Source organism: Ctenocephalides felis, unplaced genomic scaffold (genome assembly GCF_003426905.1).
Source record: "Ctenocephalides felis isolate EL2017-DRISC unplaced genomic scaffold, ASM342690v1 CF-g0.4_SCAFFOLD_03571, whole genome shotgun sequence".
Taxonomy (NCBI): domain Eukaryota; kingdom Metazoa; phylum Arthropoda; class Insecta; order Siphonaptera; family Pulicidae; genus Ctenocephalides; species Ctenocephalides felis.
In genome coordinates this window covers 52,469,158-52,488,862 of record NW_020539725.1, presented here as the reverse complement: position 1 = coordinate 52,488,862, position 19,705 = coordinate 52,469,158, and the positions used below count along the sequence as shown (strand labels likewise).

At 28.3% G+C, this 19,705-nt stretch overlaps 2 protein-coding genes across 2 annotated transcripts in view; both read left to right on the top strand.

Annotated features, from left to right (window-relative positions):
- The window catches only part of LOC113386234 (hamartin-like), a 56,809-nt gene that overhangs the window by 14,427 nt on the left and 22,677 nt on the right, over positions 1 to 19,705 (top strand). The window lies entirely within an intron of this gene.
- Positions 15,382 to 17,821, top strand: LOC113384385 (MICOS complex subunit Mic10-like). The gene is made up of 3 exons (XM_026622101.1): positions 15,382 to 15,501; positions 15,602 to 15,687; positions 17,531 to 17,821. The coding sequence occupies exons 2-3, from the start codon at positions 15,615 to 15,617 to the stop codon at positions 17,701 to 17,703; spliced, it is 246 nt and encodes an 81-aa protein (XP_026477886.1). The 5' UTR covers positions 15,382 to 15,501; positions 15,602 to 15,614; the 3' UTR covers positions 17,704 to 17,821.

Genomic DNA, 19,705 nt, shown 5'->3' with positions numbered 1-19,705 from the left:
TTTTTTTACAAATCATATGATTGATATATCCTCATAGTAACGATGATTTAACAAGTTTTTTTTATAAATGACGATTCTAATTAGAATTAAATTTCTAGAAGATAATAAAATTATAGAAAATAAATTGACAAGGACTATTTTATTTATAGATTGTATGTATTATTTATACCCATAAAGGTATTTATATTTTTATGCAATATTCTTTATAAAATACCATATCGATAATAAAATTTAAGTCAAACGTATACGTAACAGATTTTAATTCAACATTTTGAAATTTTTTGTCGCTATCTATAAATTCCACAAGGCAATAGTAAATTCATGGAAAATTAGAACTATTTTAGAACTAATTGCTATATTGATAGATTTGAATTTTTTTATTATTTTTTTCCGCAATCTATAAAAAAAATTACATTTAGCAGAGAATATGCTGACAAGTTGTTTGCAATTGATTGTTTACAAATTAATAGATTTGAAAATGAGTAAAATTTTAATCACTAACTTTCAAAAATGTTAAGGATTTGATAAGTTACAAGTAAATATTTTATATTCGTACTGTATATATATTACTACCGCTACTATTACTAATAATAATAATACTACTACTAATACTGTTAATGACAATACTAATATTACTCACTAATCCACAATTACTGGCAAATATTATAATTTCACGTTTGATTACAAAATTAGTTTACTAGTGATTATCATTATTAATGTTCATATCTTTTATTGATGCCATTTAATTATATGTGGAAATGCAGGAAAAAATACAATTCTTTAAATTCTGTTTCTTTTTACTTGTTATCATGCCTTACAAGATTTTTATTCAAAAATATATGTAAAGCAAACACATGCAAAATATATATAAAGTAAACGTTTTTAACTCATTTCACTCGGATGCCACCGCTCCGGCGGCAAAATACGTGTAAATCTTGCATTTCGCGAGTGGAAAGGGTTAAAACTAATATTTGATGTAAAGCGAGTTAAAATTCGCAAAAAACAGATTTGTGTGGCAATTCGTTAATTGTCTATTCAAAAATGCAAAATTTATAGTTTATATTCATCATTTTAATTGAATGTAAAGAAACATGATAAAGTGAGATGTATAGTTCAATATATAAGAACATGAGGTACTGGAAACATGCAGCTGCGATCGTTAAGATAACATATGTAACATATATATATATATATATATATATATATATACCAACAATTACATATTTATATACGATATGCAAAATCCATTTTGATCTCCGAACCGATTACCATTTTCATCTTGGATTCTTCCAATCTGAATAGATCAGCATGCAAGATCTTCGTATTGGACAGTGTCGCTTCTTCCATCTTCATCATCATGATTCTTTAAACTTTTTTAAATTAATTATATTCATTTCAAATAAATTATAAAAAAAATTAATCATACTAACAATATAGCAATCAAATTAAATCTGGAAGCGACGTTATGCATGTGTTTTTACTACTTTTAAAGAAGTGTGTAATAATGCGCTTGGCTGATTTAAGAATACAAGGATAAACATTTGTTCCGAAAACTAATATATAGAAGATATAATAGGTGTTTAATATTATTATCAAGAATAAATATAATGAATCTTATAGTTGTAATAGATAATATATGAAAAAAAAAATGATACATAATTGAAGCGTGAATTGAATCATTTCATTAGTAAGTTGCAATTTCATTATATAAAAGTTGCAAATATATTTTGTGAAGGCACTGTTAGAATTTCTATCGATCAAATATTGAGTTTAAAGTCTGATATATGGTTAAATTAAAGATCTTAAAATTATATTTGATTTATTAGTAAATTTTGTAATGAGCTAAGTAAATCTGTTCATATCTTCACTGACAAAATGAGAACGAAAACTGCCAATGAATAGAGTTCTAACGTCTAATAATTCATATTTTTTAAAATTATTTACAATATTATAAGTTTCCAAATTTGTTTATTTATTGTGTCTTTATTAATTACTATAACATCTACATAAAAAATAGTTTTAAAAATTGTGAGAAAAAAGCGTAATATTGTTACTACACTTATAACAAAAATAAATTAGGTAATATTAAATTATTTTTACTAGTGATGTAGCACAATGGTAAAATATCTTAAACATATGTCAGTTTGATTCTATTGTATAGTTTTTAATTAACAATATAATATGATTTTTATAAAAATAATTTGCAGTAGCATAAATAAAGTATTTATTATTATTTTTCGAAGTACAACCCTGATATCTTATATAAAAAACATTTGCAAAGGAATGTCTATTGTGCAGATGCGGTGTCGCAATATAAATAAAAAGGTTATTGTTTCGAACATCGTACGCAATAACAGGGTCGAATTTCGTAATTTTGATCAGTGGAAATTTAATATAATAAATAGCCAAAGATTTTAATAATTTACTGTTTCTTAGAATAGTGATTCCCAAACTTATTTGACTTCTCGCCTCCTTACCAGAAAAATTATTACTGAGCGCCCTGGATCGATTTTTTTTTATTTCAGTAGCAATAAGTCTAAGGGTATAGGGCTTTTTAAAACTCAAATTTTATAGTAATAACAATAACATTTATCACTAAATACAAGTGGAAAGTGTTAATATAACTAAAAAACAGTTCTAATTTCCAATATTTTTTTAAATTATAATGAATCTCTGATTTCGTTCAATGATATTACTGTTTGCCTTTTTAATTAAAGCGTAGATTATTAACTTTCTCAAGGCAAAGTTTATGTTTTTAAAAAAAATTTCCAATTAATACTGGTGAATATTATTTTTTACTTTTCATGAAATTAACGTAAATGTTGATATCATGTTGAGATCCAATTTAGATTCAATATATTACAAAACTATGTGCAACAATCCTGATTAAGAAATACTAATTAAGGTTAATTTTAATTAGATATCAACTATTCTGATTGGGCATGTTATTACTTAATATCTATTGCGATATCTATGTAATAATATTAAATTTTTATATATATTTTTTTCATTACCAATCCTTCAAAGCTCCTAAAGAAAAGGACATCGTATTACAATTATATATGAAATATTAAAGGCAAGCTTTTTTTAAAAAATAACTTAGGCTTTAAGTTCGAATGAAGTTTAGGGTTCCAGATAAAATATAAAAATTATACCTACACATATTGTTTTTGACAATACTTACATGTACACGTAATATAAATGCACATATGAAATGTATATGTATTTATTATAAGCACATATGATGTGAGCAATCAATACTCGGATAAACTTTCTTTTTATTTTATTCATATATATATAATCTGTAGGAAGATGTCAATTTAATATCGTTTGCTTTCTCCAAATATATGTATATGTATATATACATATTATTCTTTATGAACAAAGGTACTTTAAAGGTACAAAATGCATATATGATAATTCTGTGAACATAATTTGCGTTGTTCAAAATTATCTAATTTTTTTTAATGTAAGTAACATACTTTGTGCAAATTATAGGTATAATTCAAGTGGATTTTTCGACAAAAATTTAGAAAGATTTTTAGAAAGAAAATACTTTTGTTAAGGATTTTCAAACATCGCCGTTCATCTCCCAAAAGCAATATCGTAGAATCAAGGTAAAACATCTTTTTCCCTATACTTTCAAATATTGTTGTAGAAAAATTCTTAACTTTACTTATTTTTGAGATATCTATTCTACTCTACCCTACCCAAAAAATCAAGAAATATTAAATGTTTTTAGACCTTTTTTCTATTTGTCTTTGTCAAAAACTAATCAGCACGTCTCCTTATCATTAAAAATAGAATGATTTTAAATTATTCAAATCGTTTGATCCGTGCCTACACACACACATACAACCATTTCTCTAATAATAAGGTGTGCCAAAATGTTCAGAAACCTCTGGAACGTAAAGATATGTAAGAAATGTAATTTTACATTTTTGGACGATTGCTATAACTTTGGGAATTGATAAAAATTTTAAAAATATGAAAATTGGTAAAATAAATCCAAGCGCCAGGACAAGCTCGTCTATCTCCATGAGTGGAAAGGTTCTTTCTTAAGCAAAAACTTCTAAATAAATGATTAGTTCAATTATAGTTAAATAAGGTATAAAAGTTCAATTACGAATGACTCAACAAATTCCTTCATGTGACTATGTGTGTATATACACACATATACAATAGATATATGATATGTTATTTCGCAATTTCATTGAATTAACTTTTAAAATTGCTTTTGTACTTGTCTCCATTACCTTTATAATTTCGCTCCGCGCATAGTAATAATTCTTGACGTGTGCTATAGAGGTTAACGTGGATGTAATGTCTAACATTCCTGAGCATAACTTTGTGATGTCTGTTTTATGTAAATTCAACATATTTTATGCCTATTGCATAATATATGATACGCTACTTTCTTTATTAAATAATATATATCTATATGCAAATACGGACACAGATACAGTTTTACCTAATGTAATGACCAACCTTACGCCGGTTCATTAATTTGAATTTTTTCATTCCAAGAAGAAGTTGGTGGAAAAAATTTGAGATCAATCTATTAACATATTTAGTTCATGAGGAAATGCACCTTGTTATTTTTGATTTTATAATAAGGATGTCTGGATGGTCCTAGTGAACGGGATATTGTTGCCAAATTTAAATCCAATTCTAACATTTGTAGAAGCTCCTTAAGAACAACTTGATCCTGCAACCATTTGTTCACTTTAGTTTGAAACTAACTGTACTCATTTTTTGCATTCTTTATTTGGTCAGAATGAGTGAAATATTGAGTATCCAAAAAAGTAAATTTCGTCATTTTGGGGAAATTGTGGCTTCATGGGAAGAACTTGGGGTTGGTCTTGGTCTTCGTAGGAAGAACTTGGTCTAAAAATACTTTTTATTTTATTGCACTCTATATTTTGTCAGAATCAGTGGTTCATTGTTTTGTCAAAATTTGAACCCAATTTCAACATTTAAAATTAGACGTGGATTTGTGGAAAGAATATGGTCTTGCAGCCACAAGTTCGAGCCCACTTAGAAGAACTTGGTCTTGGTCTTAGTCTTCGTGGGAGGAACTTGGTCCCAAAATGCTTTTTGTTTTATTGAACACCATATGTTGTCAGAATCAGTGGTTCATTGTTTTGTCAAAGTTTGAACCCAATTTCAACATTTGAAGTTAGACGTGGATTCGTGGAAAAAATATGGTCGTGCAGCCACAAGTTCTAGCCCACTTAGAAAAACTTGGTCTTGGCCTTCGCTGAAAGAACTTGGTCTAAAATACTATTTATTTTATTGCACACTATATGTTGTCAGAATCAGTGGTTCATTGCTTTGTCAAAATTTGAACCCAATTTCAATATTTAAAGTTAGACGTGGTTTCGTGGAAAGAATATGGTCTTGCAGCCATAGGTTCTAGTCCACTTAGGCCAATTTGACATTAGTTTCTAATTCATGAAGTATATGTATAATATATCATATATTATAGATCTAAAATAAAATTCCCAGTAAAATAGTTTCATTGATGCATTTCTGCAATAAATATCACATCACTATTAGAAAAATTATATTAATAATCTCATTAGAAGGAGAATGATCATCAGCCAAGTTCTAGCCCACTTAGAAAAACTTGGTCTTGGCCTTCGCTGAAAGAACTTGGTCTAAAATACTATTTATTTTATTGCACACTATATGTTGTCAGAATCAGTGGTTCATTGCTTTGTCAAAATTTGAACCCAATTTCAATATTTAAAGTTAGACGTGGTTTCGTGGAAAGAATATGGTCTTGCAGCCATAGGTTCTAGTCCACTTAGGCCAATTTGACATTAGTTTCTAATTCATGAAGTATATGTATAATATATCATATATTATAGATCTAAAATAAAATTCCCAGTAAAATAGTTTCATTGATGCATTTCTGCAATAAATATCACATCACTATTAGAAAAATTATATTAATAATCTCATTAGAAGGAGAATGATCATCAGCCACTAGGTTGCCTTCTAATAACAATAGATGACTAGATTAAGGAATTAGATCACAACAGCTCATAAAGCACATAGTTCTGATTGCTATTTAAATCAAAATTTTTGGAATCATATTCAAAGAGTTATAAGCATTGTAAATTTTTTCATAATTTAAGAAAATACCAAAGGAAGTCTTCAGTTAGTATCCTTTGTGTGAAATCTTCAAATATACGAATTTCCAGATATGAGTTATTTTGCATTACGTTAAAGTCCAACCAAGAGATTGAAAATAGTAAAATTTCTCTCCATTACATTTTTATGAACCTATGGCATTCTTCCAAATATCATACCTTCATAATTATTACTGTAAGGTATAAAGTCAGACACGCCTTCTAATTGCAGCACCATTATAATTTTCATCAAATGTTGCTAAATGTTTGATCTTGACAGATTGCAATTCTCTGAATAATTGATAAAGCAAAAAGTTATTGCACAAAAATATGAATTTTACTTCAATTGCAAAACTGTTTTTGAAGATTTTAATTTCTAGTTTGTACACGCTTAGTAATTTGATTGCTACATTGATAAAAGGTGAATGGGTGAAGTATCAATATATCTGATTTTTTTTGAAAACTTTGTTTCTCTAACCTTGAAATTTTGGTATCCTAGCTACAAAATCTGTCTTAGCAAATTCAAGTAAAGCAATATCTGGATCACCTTTAGGGTTCACATATGGTATCCATAATAGCTTCTAAGTTCATCTCAATTTCAATTTTTAGTCCTTACTAATTGAACCAACTTTATATTACCTTTACTTCAAATGTTTTCTTATATAAATAAATATTTTGCACTTCTCACTATATGATAAGAGTAGTGTTAGAAAGCTGAATTGATTGAGTCGTAAAAACTATTAAAATATCTTCCGAGTTGATGAAACATCAACATAATTTCTTAAAGCTTTAAAAATTAATGTACCGTACTGGTAGAATAAAATCTTATTTAATTGGCGTAAATGATTATTAATTCCAAAGTAAATAACTGTTTTGGTTAATTGAACTAGATTTTTTTTTTTTTTTTTTTATTTTTATTAAAATGGCCTCGTTTTATCCAAACATTTTAGCCAATATCCATTGAATACATATTATAAAATACAATACTATACATTACAAAATATTTCTTCTGTATGAATATATAAAAAACGAGAAAAATTATTAATAACATATCTTCATTAACTTGATTTCTATAAGTCACTACAATTTTATATTGCACTCATTCATGAAATCCAGCAACACTCTATATATTCCTATATTACTCTCACTAATAATGTGTCTTGCATTTATTGGAAATTGTACTTTTAGCTGTTGTAGTCTTTTATATAATTTCTTCCGTTCATTTTTATATAATTTGCAATTCCAAAATATGTGGTCCAATGTGTCTAATATGATACTACAAGCACAAAATGGGTCTTCTTTGATACCGATTCTGAATAGATGACTGTTATTCCTTGTGTGTGATAGCCTTAGTCTACAGATTGTTGTTATTTCTCTCCTATTCCATTTAATATTTTGAAACCATGTCCTTCTCGATACCTTCGGGTTACACGGTTGGTAAAGTCTTCCTTTCAAACGTGAGTCTTGATCGAATACCTTTTGCCATTGAGACATTCCATTTTTTGTAACAATTCCTTTAAGGTCTACTGCAGGAATTTTATTTACAATCGAGGGTGTGCTATGTGCATCTTTGGCCAGCCCATCCGCGATCTCATTTCCGATGATATTCGCATGTCCTCTTATCCATATTAATTCGATATTATGCTTCTGTTTAATTAAATCTTCTATCTTTCTAATACTGTCGAAAATTAGTGGATTGCCAAAATATTTAGGTATATTTAAAGCATGTAAAGCAGATTTACTATCTGACAAAATTATAACTTTTTTCAATTTATGTTTCCTGATTAGGTCTAATGCTCCATTAATGGCCATCACTTCCGCCGTGAATATTGTAGCCCAATCGGGCATTTTAATTTGAAGTTGTTTGTTTTGACTTGGGATCCAAACTGCGCATCCAACCCCATTATCTGTCTTTGAACCGTCGGTATATATTTGAATAAAATTTTTCCATCTTGAATGCATTAAGTTGTTCAGTTTCAGATTTATTAATTTCTTGTCTATCTTCTTTTCATTATCAAAATCATCTGATAAATGTATGTACTTTTTAGGTAACGTGCCTTTCCAAGACATAGTGAAGTATGTTAATCTGTTATTTACCATCATTTCTTCTTCTAGTGGTTTAAGTGTATGGAACCCAGCAATTAAAGGTGGTATTGGTTTTTTGTGCCAGAATCTATTTTCAAAATGCAGAACTGCAAGTGGCTCTAAACAGTTGTGTATCCATGCATGATCATAATTAAATTTTTTAATCAAAAACCTATTAGTTATAACCTGTCTTCTTATCTCTAAAGGAGCTTCTGCAGCTTCAGCCAACAACGAATTTGTAGGTGTCGACTTCAGTGCTCCCAAGCATATTCTTAACGCTGCATATTGTATTCTATTTAGTCTATCCATTATCCCTTTAGAACTTCCTCCATAAATTTGACATCCGTAATCGAAATGGGGTCTAATAACGGCTTTGTAAAACGAGAGACAGATATTGGGATGTGCACCCCAAGTGGTGCCAGTTACTCGTTTTAGGATATTAATTCCTTTTTCACATTTAGCCAACATTTCATTAACGTGTTTGTTAAAGGATAATTTTGTATCCAATATCATTCCTAAAATTTTGATGTTCTCCAATATTTTAATTTGAATCGAGTCTATATTTATACTGATGTAATTTCTTGGGAGCCTATGCCTAGTGAATAGAATGCATTTAGATTTTTGAGGTTCAAGTGTGAGTTTATTGTCCCGCATCCATTCTAAATCTTTTCTTAAAGAGCTGTTCATTTCATCACTACATTCCTGTAATGATCGCGAAGAAATATACATGACTAAATCATCTGCATATTGTAATTTTTTCACTTTTGTCCCTTCTGTCTCTATGAAATCCGACGTATAGATGTTAAATAATATTGGACTTAAAATCGAGCCTTGAGGGATACCATTAAAAGTTATTCTTGGACCTATGAGTCGATTCTGGTTTCTAACATAAATCTTTCTATCGGATAGAAGTGACATAATAGTGTTAGTAATTTTGTTTGGAATATTTATTTTTGAGTATTTGGTGATCTACATGATCATAGGCTTTTTCAACATCTGTCGTAACTAATAGAACATATTTGTTTTCTGTCAACGCGCCATATAGATCCACAAGGAGTTCGCTGAGTAAATCAATCGTGCCTTTTCCTCTCCTGAAACCGAATTGATATTTATTTAATATTGTATTCTTTTCTATATACCATTCTAATCTCTTTTTTAGAATACTTTCAAATATTTTTGAAAGGCAAGGTAGTAACATTATTGGTCTATAAGACTTATAATCACCAGGATCTTTTTGTGGCTTTAGTATGGGAACTAATACCGCTCTTTTCCACTCTTCTGGAATCCAGTTTGAAAGCAATATATAATTGAATATCTCAATTATTAGGTTTTTTAATGCTTTAGGGCTTCTGTTAATCATGATATATGTTATGTTGTCGAATCCCGGAGAGCTGTCTTTTTTCTCCTTTAGCGCCAGTTCAAGTTCCTCATATTTGATGCGTCCATTAATTTCTTCGTGTTCATTGTCATCAATCCAGTCTTCCGGCCGTTCTTGATTAAATAGGGCAGGTCCAGGAACAAAATCGGGAGTATGGGTCTTAAGAATTGCCTCGTAAAAGTCATCGTTCATTTGATGATGTTGGTTCTGTCTATTATTTTTATTATTCAATTTTTTGATAGTGTTCCAAATTTTGTTAATATTTGTATTCATATTGAACGAATTTATTAACTCACGCCATTTTTCTCTTTTCTTTGTTTTAAACAGTCGTTTAGTTTGTGCTATTACTTTTTGTAGACTCAGGTAATTTTCGTAGTTAAATTCATTTCTTAGTTTCTTAAAGGCTTCGTTTCTTCTTCTTGTTTGGATCTCACAGTCATTGTCCCACCATATGGCCGGTTTAAAGGTATCCGATACTTTATATTGTTTAATGTGTTTTGCTGCCGCCTTATTTATGGTATCTTGGATAAACTTATACTTTTCTTCGCAGTTCGAAGGAATTGTTGAGGTCTCCAGAATATCTTCAATCTCTGATCCATATTTTTCCCAATTTGCTTGTTTAGTGTTCCATTTTCTACCGGGATACCAACGCATCCTTGTATTAAATTTGAAATGCAACTTTATTATAATTGGTAAATGGTCAGAACCAACATTTTCAGGAATTACACTCCAATGAATCCTGTCATGAATAGATGTCGAGCAAAAGGATAGATCAATGGCGGAAGATTTTTTCTTAATAGTCTGTATAGTCGTATGAGTTCCATCATTCAAGACAACTAAGTTAAGACTATCTACAATATCGTACATTATAGCACCTCCACTGTCTATTATTTCGTTTCCCCATGCTATGTGTTTACTATTGAAATCTCCGGTGACGATTAGTCTAACTGGAATTTGTTCAATAAGATTTCGGATTAAATATAAATCCTTTGTGGCTTGAGGTGAGCAATATATGGATACCACGCAAAAGGGGGTAGTCGATTTAATTATAACAGCAGTCATTTGGATATCCCGGTTGTTCTGAGAATGTTTGAATTCCTCACAGATAATACTGTTTCTGATCAGTATGGCTGAGCCACCATAACCATCCTGTCTGTCACTTCGAAATATTTTATAATCTTTGAAGTTAAATTTTTGTCCTTGTTTCAGCCAAGTTTCTGTTAGAGCAGCAATATGAATTTTCTTATGGTACATCAGGCTTTCTATGCTTTCTTTGTTTGCTAGTAATGACCTACAATTTAGTTGAAGTATATTAAAATTGTCCATGTTTGTTTATTGGTTTTTAATTTGCAGATGCTATCTAAAGGGAGTCTTCTATATCTTCTACCTTCCGTTAGAATTATCCTCACATCCTTTGTTATTTACTTGACTTACATTACTTATGCCTTTATCTGTTTTATTAGCCTGGTTTAAATATTTACCAATGGTGTGGATATCGTATTTCAGATTATATATAATTTCCTCTAATTCTTTGCAATCTTTGTTTCTCTCAGATTCTATTTTTTCCCTTAACTTCATTGCCAGTTCTATGAAGTGATTTAGTTGTCTTTTATTTTCTTCAATCTTATTCGTTTTATTACTGTCCATGACATCGAATTCCTGGGTTTTCTTTTGAGATACTTGTTCTTTATTACTTCGGCCGATATGTCTCAAGTATTCTGATCGGCGTTTTTCTATAATATTTCTTGGTTTTTTAATTACCATTAATCTGTCTTTTTCGATATTTAATTCTTGTTCTTCTAATGTATTTAATATCTCATATTTATTATTATAGTTGTTCATAATTATATTACTCCTTAGTTTTGGGAATGATGAGTTATATTCCAGATTGTATGGGTTGCTTTTAACTGCATCCACATATCGATTCTTCTGAATCATCCTTTTTGCTTCTAAATATGATATATTGTGAAGAGCCATTATTTCTTTTATTTCCTTATTTAGTTTAAAGAATTTACATTCTTTGTTATTTGCCTGGTGCTTTTCTCGACATAAAGTACACTCAAACTCTGTGGCGATATGACATTGTTCGTGGGAATGTTCAGCTGCACAATTTTTACATCTTATTTTGCTCTTACAATTCATTTTTATATGTCCAAACCGCCAGCAATTATGACATTGTATCACTGATTGAATATATGGACTAACAGGACATCTAACAGAATACATTGATATAACTTCTGGCAAGTAGTTTCCTCTGAATACCAGTTTAACCGCTTGACTTTTTAGATTTTGCTTATCTACATTTCTTTTTTTAATACATTTGATGTCTACTACTTCAATATCTGATCTGATCACTTCCTTAATTTCCTGCTCATCCATGTCCGGATCAACATTGAAAATAATTCCGCTTCTATATAATTTGTGTTTCGGAATATACGTTCTTATTTTGAATTTTTCAAGAATTTTTTCTTTTATTAGTTTATTTGCATACGTGTAATTTTTAAATAATAATTTGATTTTATTTTTTCCAATTTTTGTTATATTTATGATATTTTTACTTATGTTTGGTTCTTGTTTGAATAACATTCTTCCCAATGCTAGATTGTGAAATCTTCCAATGTTATTGTCAATTGCTTCGGCAAATATTGTATATGGTCCTTCATCATTCGAATTATAAAAGTTATTTTCTTCATTATTTGCAATGGTTTCTTCTTCTATCATTTCGCTCCAACTTTTGTTATTTACACTCGCATCACAACTTGGGGTTTCTTTATTTTTATTATTATTTAACACTAACACTTCACCATCCTTTGTTTCGATTTTTACAATTTTTTTAATTAATTCTTCCGATATATTGAACTTCTTTTTATTCGAATTACGTTTGAATTTTTTATCTGATTTATATTTAATATCTTTATTCTTATCCAAATTTGTGATATTTATCTTAACTATATTTTTCGAACTGCTCGGATTATTAGCTGAATTTTGCACTTCATTACCTCCGTTATTAGGTTGCTCGTAATCACATTCGTAAAACTCTGACTTATCACTATTCATTTCATCATCAATATAAATTTCCTCATCGTTAATAATATTCATCGACCTGACTATTTGACTACCTGTCTCGATTTCCGAGCTGTTAATCCTCTTATCTATACCTGTCGAAACCGGTAATCCACCCGGTTCGAATGGTTTATAATCCATAGAACTGCCTTCAATATTTCTATTACTCAGGTATATAACACTAGTTTTATTTATCTTTAAACGATCCGCACTCCTCGGTGTAATTGAACTAGATTATTTTAATGTAATTCATCTGATATAAGATCAATATTTTTAAGTACAACAAACTTGGTTGATAGATTTTTTTTTGACATTGAGGGTTTTTATACTGACCAGTAAAATATAAAATACAGATTTTTATCATTGATTCTGCATTTACTGATGCTTTGAATCCTGATAAAATTTGAGAATACAGGTGAAAAAATGTTTCCAAGTGAAAATAGTCCTGACCAGCATTGCTGGATTAAGTAAAAGTGTATCATAAAACTATATCAAAATAGAACAACCTCAGATTGATTTCTAAACAAAGCCCTTGCAGTTAGGAAGTAGCACCACGACATCTAATAAAACTTTCAAACTCTGCTTGCTATTTAAAAAAATAAAAAAAAATCATATCGATATATAACTAAATATTGTAGATCATATGTTATTTGTCTATTATTAATATATCAATGATGTAAGTTAAAACAAACAGAAATTTGTTTATATGACGTCTTACAAGAATGCATGCAGAACTAATTTGCATGATTTGTGAGTAACTTATCCGAACGTAAAATAGTTTAAGTTTAACCTTGTTTAGAATCATCTAATGAATTATACATTTATCTTGAAGACCAGGGAATTATTTTAGTATATTGTTCATAAATCGTTTTAATTTATAAACTTGTTTACAAATTTATAAAAATAGCCAGTCATTTAAAAAAAATAGTTTTTACATCTGATTTTATTGAATTTTTTTAAGTCGCTGTAAAAAGTCAACTCAAAAACTCGTTAAGTTACTTACATACTACTAAAGATCAAGTGGGAACTTTTTAATCATATTTTACAAATATTTTATTTTTTACTAATTTTCTTTTATTTTTCAGCCTTCAGGAGGTCGTCCAGAAGCAGATTTCACATTAGACATGCCACGCCAAGAACTTTTGAGTAAAAAGTTAAGAACCAGCAAAAAGCAGAGATGTATGTGCAGGACATTTGCCTGGTTCCTTTGTCTCGTAGTTTTTTTGGTCACTGTCATCGTTGTCTCTCTGGTTCTGACCAGGGGCAGAAGAGTTTTTGGTTCTATGGTTTAAATGACCCCGAATTGGAAATGAAGAAAAATGATTATCAAAATTATGTTAAGGAGGTTTTGTAGAAAAATTATTAATTAGACAAAGTTCATTAAGCCATAAATTGAACCAACTTTATGTTATCAATTATTATTTTATAATTATTGTGATCTTTTGAAAAAATATGTTTTAAATTCTTTAAAAAGTGTTACAGCCATTATGATCTTTTAGATCTATATAAAGTTGTTAGTTTTAATAAATTGTTGACAAATTGAAAAATCTCATTATATTAATAATATGTATATATAGTTTAGAGAAAATATTTATAAAAATCAAAGATTTTAATTAATTTATAGAAATATATTTATTTATAATCTATGTACAACATAGTGTATATCTGTACCAATAAAACATTATAATACATATAAGGATATTTAATTAAAAAAATATAATGTATATATATATATATATAATATTTATATGTATATATATTTGTGTTTATATATAATATGTGTGTGTAAGATTCTAGGTTTTGTGAATGGAAAAGTATAGATTCAAATTAAAGTTCCAAAATAAAAAGGAAAAATTAGACTTTGATATTTGAGACCTGAGATATAGTCATTTCCAATGATTTCCAAAGTAAATTTGATGTAGAATGTAGTTTCAAGCTAAGAATAGCATTGTTTAATATATATATATATATAATATATATATATATATGTATATATATGTATGTATATATATGTATGTATATATAGTATGTATCAAAATAAACCTAATACGCCTAAAATTTAATTTTTAATAAGATGTTTCAACGTCAAAAAAACTTTCAAAAAATAAATATATGATGATATGAATTCTCTTAACCTCTTTGTCACGTTTCTATGAAAAGATATTCATTTTGCATTTAATAAAATAAACTTAATATATATTTTAACAAAAATTTTAGTATTTAAGAAAAATCATTAATGAATGAAAGCGATTTTGTATTATATATTATGATTGATAGCAATAAGTTTTTCAAGATAATTTAGTTACCTTATTTTCACAAATCAAAATTATAAAATTAAGAGAAATATTTTGTCTAGAAAACAAAATGAATTACACAAGACGATACTGTGCAAATACGTAAATCAACAAGCTTTATGTTTTTTAAATTTAATCATAATTTTTATTTTGTGATAAAGTTTATGAAAAAAATCATGCATTAAGTAATTTATAAATCACCTATTTGTATAAAAGATTTCAAATTTGTTGAAAATATTATATTAGACGCATGGTATATCCTAAAACAATATTTCACTTGCATTATGATTCTATTGTTTTGGGCCATATTTTTATTGTTTGAAAGTTGACGTGACCATGATGGGTTTATCAACCCTGACTTAAAAACAATGGTTTAGAAAATTTCAAAATTCTAAAATTTTCACGATTGGCAGCGCCGAAGTCTTTCAAGTTGAAGCAACTTCATGCACTTCAATAGCCATCGATCTATTATGAGGTTATGTTATGCAACCGCATGAAACGTCAATTCAATTTGACGTTTTGCATAAAAAAAGAAAGTTGTGAGGTAATATGATCGTTTATAATATATTTTAAAACATTTTTTTGTTCAATGTTTATATAAAATTTTAATGGTTTTACTGTTTTTCTCATTTTGGACGTTTTAGTAATAATTTCACAATGTCAACCCATGTCGAAGATGAGCTAAGCCGAAGATGGGACCGATGCATGAAAGATGGCTTAATTAAATTTGGTAAGCATATCTTAATTAATTAGGATTCGTTATTATTTGGCTTAAATTTTATCATTGAATTTAGGTCGTAATAATACATTTTTGCTTAACCTAATAGTAAGTAACAAGTACTTAAGCAATGCTTGTAGGCTTCCAAATATAAGCCTTCCTTATAAGAAAAATGTAAATAAATACATTAACTGAGGTCATCTTTATACAAATATTGCCCTTATGAACATATAATAAGTATGTCAACTCGCTAGCAAAATTTTTAAAGTAATAGAGCTTTTTATTTTGCTGTTCTTGGTGTTATGCGAGTGCTTCCCCATATTGCAGAGAAATAAGGCATTTGCCATTGCCATTTTGTAATCAAATCATATATCTTGTAATCAATTTACAGATTTATAAATCATAATTTGTCACTTAACAATAAGTAACAAGTACTTACACGAAGTCTGTATAATTTGTATTAATTATGTAATGCATTGCTATTATATGAAATGCTTCTATTTAGAATATTACGGGCTTTGCTCAAGTACTTGTCTCAAGTGCACGAACTATGATATATGAAAGTATGATATATTATTATATATGATTTCATTACAATGATCATATATGATATGATATATATGATTTGATTACAAAATGGCAATGGTAAATGACTTATTTTTCTGCAACATAAGGGAGCACTTGTATAACATCAAGTACAGCATAATAAAAAAGCTTTACACCTCTAAAAATTATGCCAGAAAGTTGACATTCTCATTATATATTTAAAAAGACAACATGTATTTAAAGATGGCCTCAGTCGATACATTTAATTTTATTATTTCTGTGACACATATTGCAAAATATTTAAGTCATTTAGCTCTCTCCGCTCTCTTATATTGCAAATATTTAAGTTATTTACTATAGCCATTTTCTAATCAAATCATATGTATCATATTATATATGATTATTGTAATCAAATCATATTTAGTATTTTATCATTCTTTTATAAATTATAATTTGTGCACTTAATAATAAGAAACAAGTACTTAAGCAATGCCCGTAATATTCAAAATAGAAGCTTACCATATAATAGAAATGGAGCACTGAATTAATAAAAATAAATATTTTAACTAAGGCCATCTTTGTATACTTATCACCCTTATCAACATATAATAAGTATGTCATTTAGCACAATTTCTAGAGTTATAAAGCTATTATGCTGTACTTGGTGTTATACAAATGCTTTGCAGAGAAATAATTTATTTGCCATTGTCATTTTGTAATTAAAATAGCAGTTATATTTTTGAATTGATAGAACAACAATGATACTTCAAAAATACTTTGAAATCATCACATGTTATAAAGAGCATCTGATTATTTAGATCTGGTAACAGAAAAATTATTTATTTAACTAATATATTCTCGATGAATTAATTGCTCATCGAATAGGCTGATAATCTTGTGGAATCTTAACATGTTCATGGACAGTAAAGGTTTCAGCAATGTATTAAAATTGGGTTATTTTATTTTCAAATTGGTTGTTATATCCGAAATTTGATTTAATACTCATCACAACAATTAATTAAATGACTATATGGCATAATTAAGGCATAAATTAATTAAAAAAAAGAGTAAAAGTTTTGAGCAAGCAAGAAATTTCACTATTAGGTATTAAAATGTAAATAAAAATATTCTCATTATATTGGTAGTCAGATCATCACATTATATATATTATATATGATAAATGCTTCATCCACATCATTCTGCATGACAATGAAAATGAATGCTATACCATTCACAAACGCAAACTTGTTAAGACCTAAAGTTACATTTCTTCTAACTTTTTCTTTACCAAATGTGTCATTGTCCTCAGGTGGTGGTATAGCTATTGGCACAGTGTTCTCTGTATTATTTTTCAAAAGGAAAAAGTGGCCAATAATTCTGGGAGGAGGTTTTGGAATTGGATTAGCTTATTCAAATTGTGAACGAGATGTAAATGCATTATTTACGCCGGGAACAAAAGGACCCTGTGAAGTCAAGTCGTGAAATCTATATTCACATCGTAGTAATAGTTCGTGTCGAGTCATTAGAAGCATTTTATTTTACCCGGCTACCAGTGCGTACAATTCCTTTATGTGCAACAATCAAATAGTCTAGTTATAATTACAAAGCTGTAATATATTTGTGAATTGAACTTATAAATTTGTTTTTACATTTTTCTTGATTATCTGTTATATTAGTTATGGATTTTTTTGGTCAATAAATGATTTCAATAGAAACAAATCTTATATCAAATTTCACAAAATAGTTTTACAAGCTCCAAACAAGAACTTAATTTTTGAAGACTCTTATACTGGACACAAAGAAGGAATGTAAGTTATAATTAGTGTGGATTATTATATACATTTCAGAATATTCATAATAAGTTAAAAGGTTTAAAAATTTTACTCATAATGGACATGAGTAATTATGATCGAATATTACAGAACTGGAGTAAAATTATAAGAAAGAACAATAAATGCATAGATTTAATCAATATGCAAAAGTCTACAAGAATGTTTTATGATTCTTGAAACTTGGAAAACAACAATAATTTTATATGCAAGATACTTGAAATGATCTATTGAAATCATATTTAGCACAAAAACACAGGGGACGAAACTTATCGAGTTTATTCACTATAAACATAATTTGTGAAGTTGAAGAAAATATCATCAAAGAACTTTGGAGTTAATGAAATTTTAGAATTGAGCTTTGTTGAAACATTTTTCGATGTTATTAGGCTACTTCAATACAAGATGGCTAGCATTATTGAGAACTATATTTATGTCCTAACGATTGTGTTTAAGATAATTTCAATTCAGTAGTTCAATTCAATAAATTATTTCTAAAAATAAAAACGTATGCACGTGAAATTGGTGCTATTAATGATAGGAAAGCATGAATAATGAATGAATCCGCTTTATTTATTTGAATGTTAATTAGCAGCTATCTATCATAACAATCCCATTAGTATAATAGTTTATCAAAATATACTTCATCATAAGTTTTGTCAAATGTCGGTTTTAAAACTATGATTAATCGAAAATATATTGCGTATTGCGCAATAATAAATTAGAAGTTTAAAAAAAATATGGTAAAAAATTATGTTACGCGATTTTCCAAAAGATTTTCACCTTCAACCTTATACGAATCTAACATTATTATTTTTTCTGTTTTGAAATATAGCGGAATTTGCGATATGCATATTCCTGGTCGGTCCAGAAATAAACGATTGTGGCTTGTGATAGTTCTAGGAATTATTTTGTATTATTTTTTTGGTTTATATGACAATTTAAATTATGGCAGATTCATTCAGTACGAAAATGTTAGTGACCAGGTTGAATACGCTGGACAATTCGCGCAACTTAGCATCGGCCTGGTGTTAACAATAAATATACAATTCTGGTTTCTTGCATTAATTAATAAATTGGATTATTTCTATGGTGAAGTTCAAAAGTTGGATTTAAAATTATGCGGGAGAGATAGTAGTTTACTGTATCGCACTGTTTTAATTAGGCAATTTACGATTTTTGTTTTTGGTTTATTCAATATTGGTTCTTTGGCTGTTTATTTTGGAATAAGAAATGCTGGTTTGTTAGGGCAAGTGCGTGGATTTATTTTGAATACACTTTACTGTTTACCTTACATTCAAATAAATGCTTTTTTATACCTTTACATAAGCATTTTATATCTATTATACCAACGTTTCACCTACATAAATGATAATTTAAAATCAAAGTTCAAGAGCCTATTAAAAAAATGTGATCACAATCTCTTATACCTTCCGCAAGTTTGTGATAATATCTATGAAAAAGTACATCTTTTTCTAAAAATTCACGATGAACTAAGTGATTTGATAGAAAATATAAATCGAGAATTTGGAATATTAGCATATGTATGTCTTATACTGGACTTTGTTTGGACGATAACTGATTCATACTCTATAATCACAACATTGCTACTTTCTTCAAATATTGAAGCAGAATCTGTTTTTATGAGCTTTTTA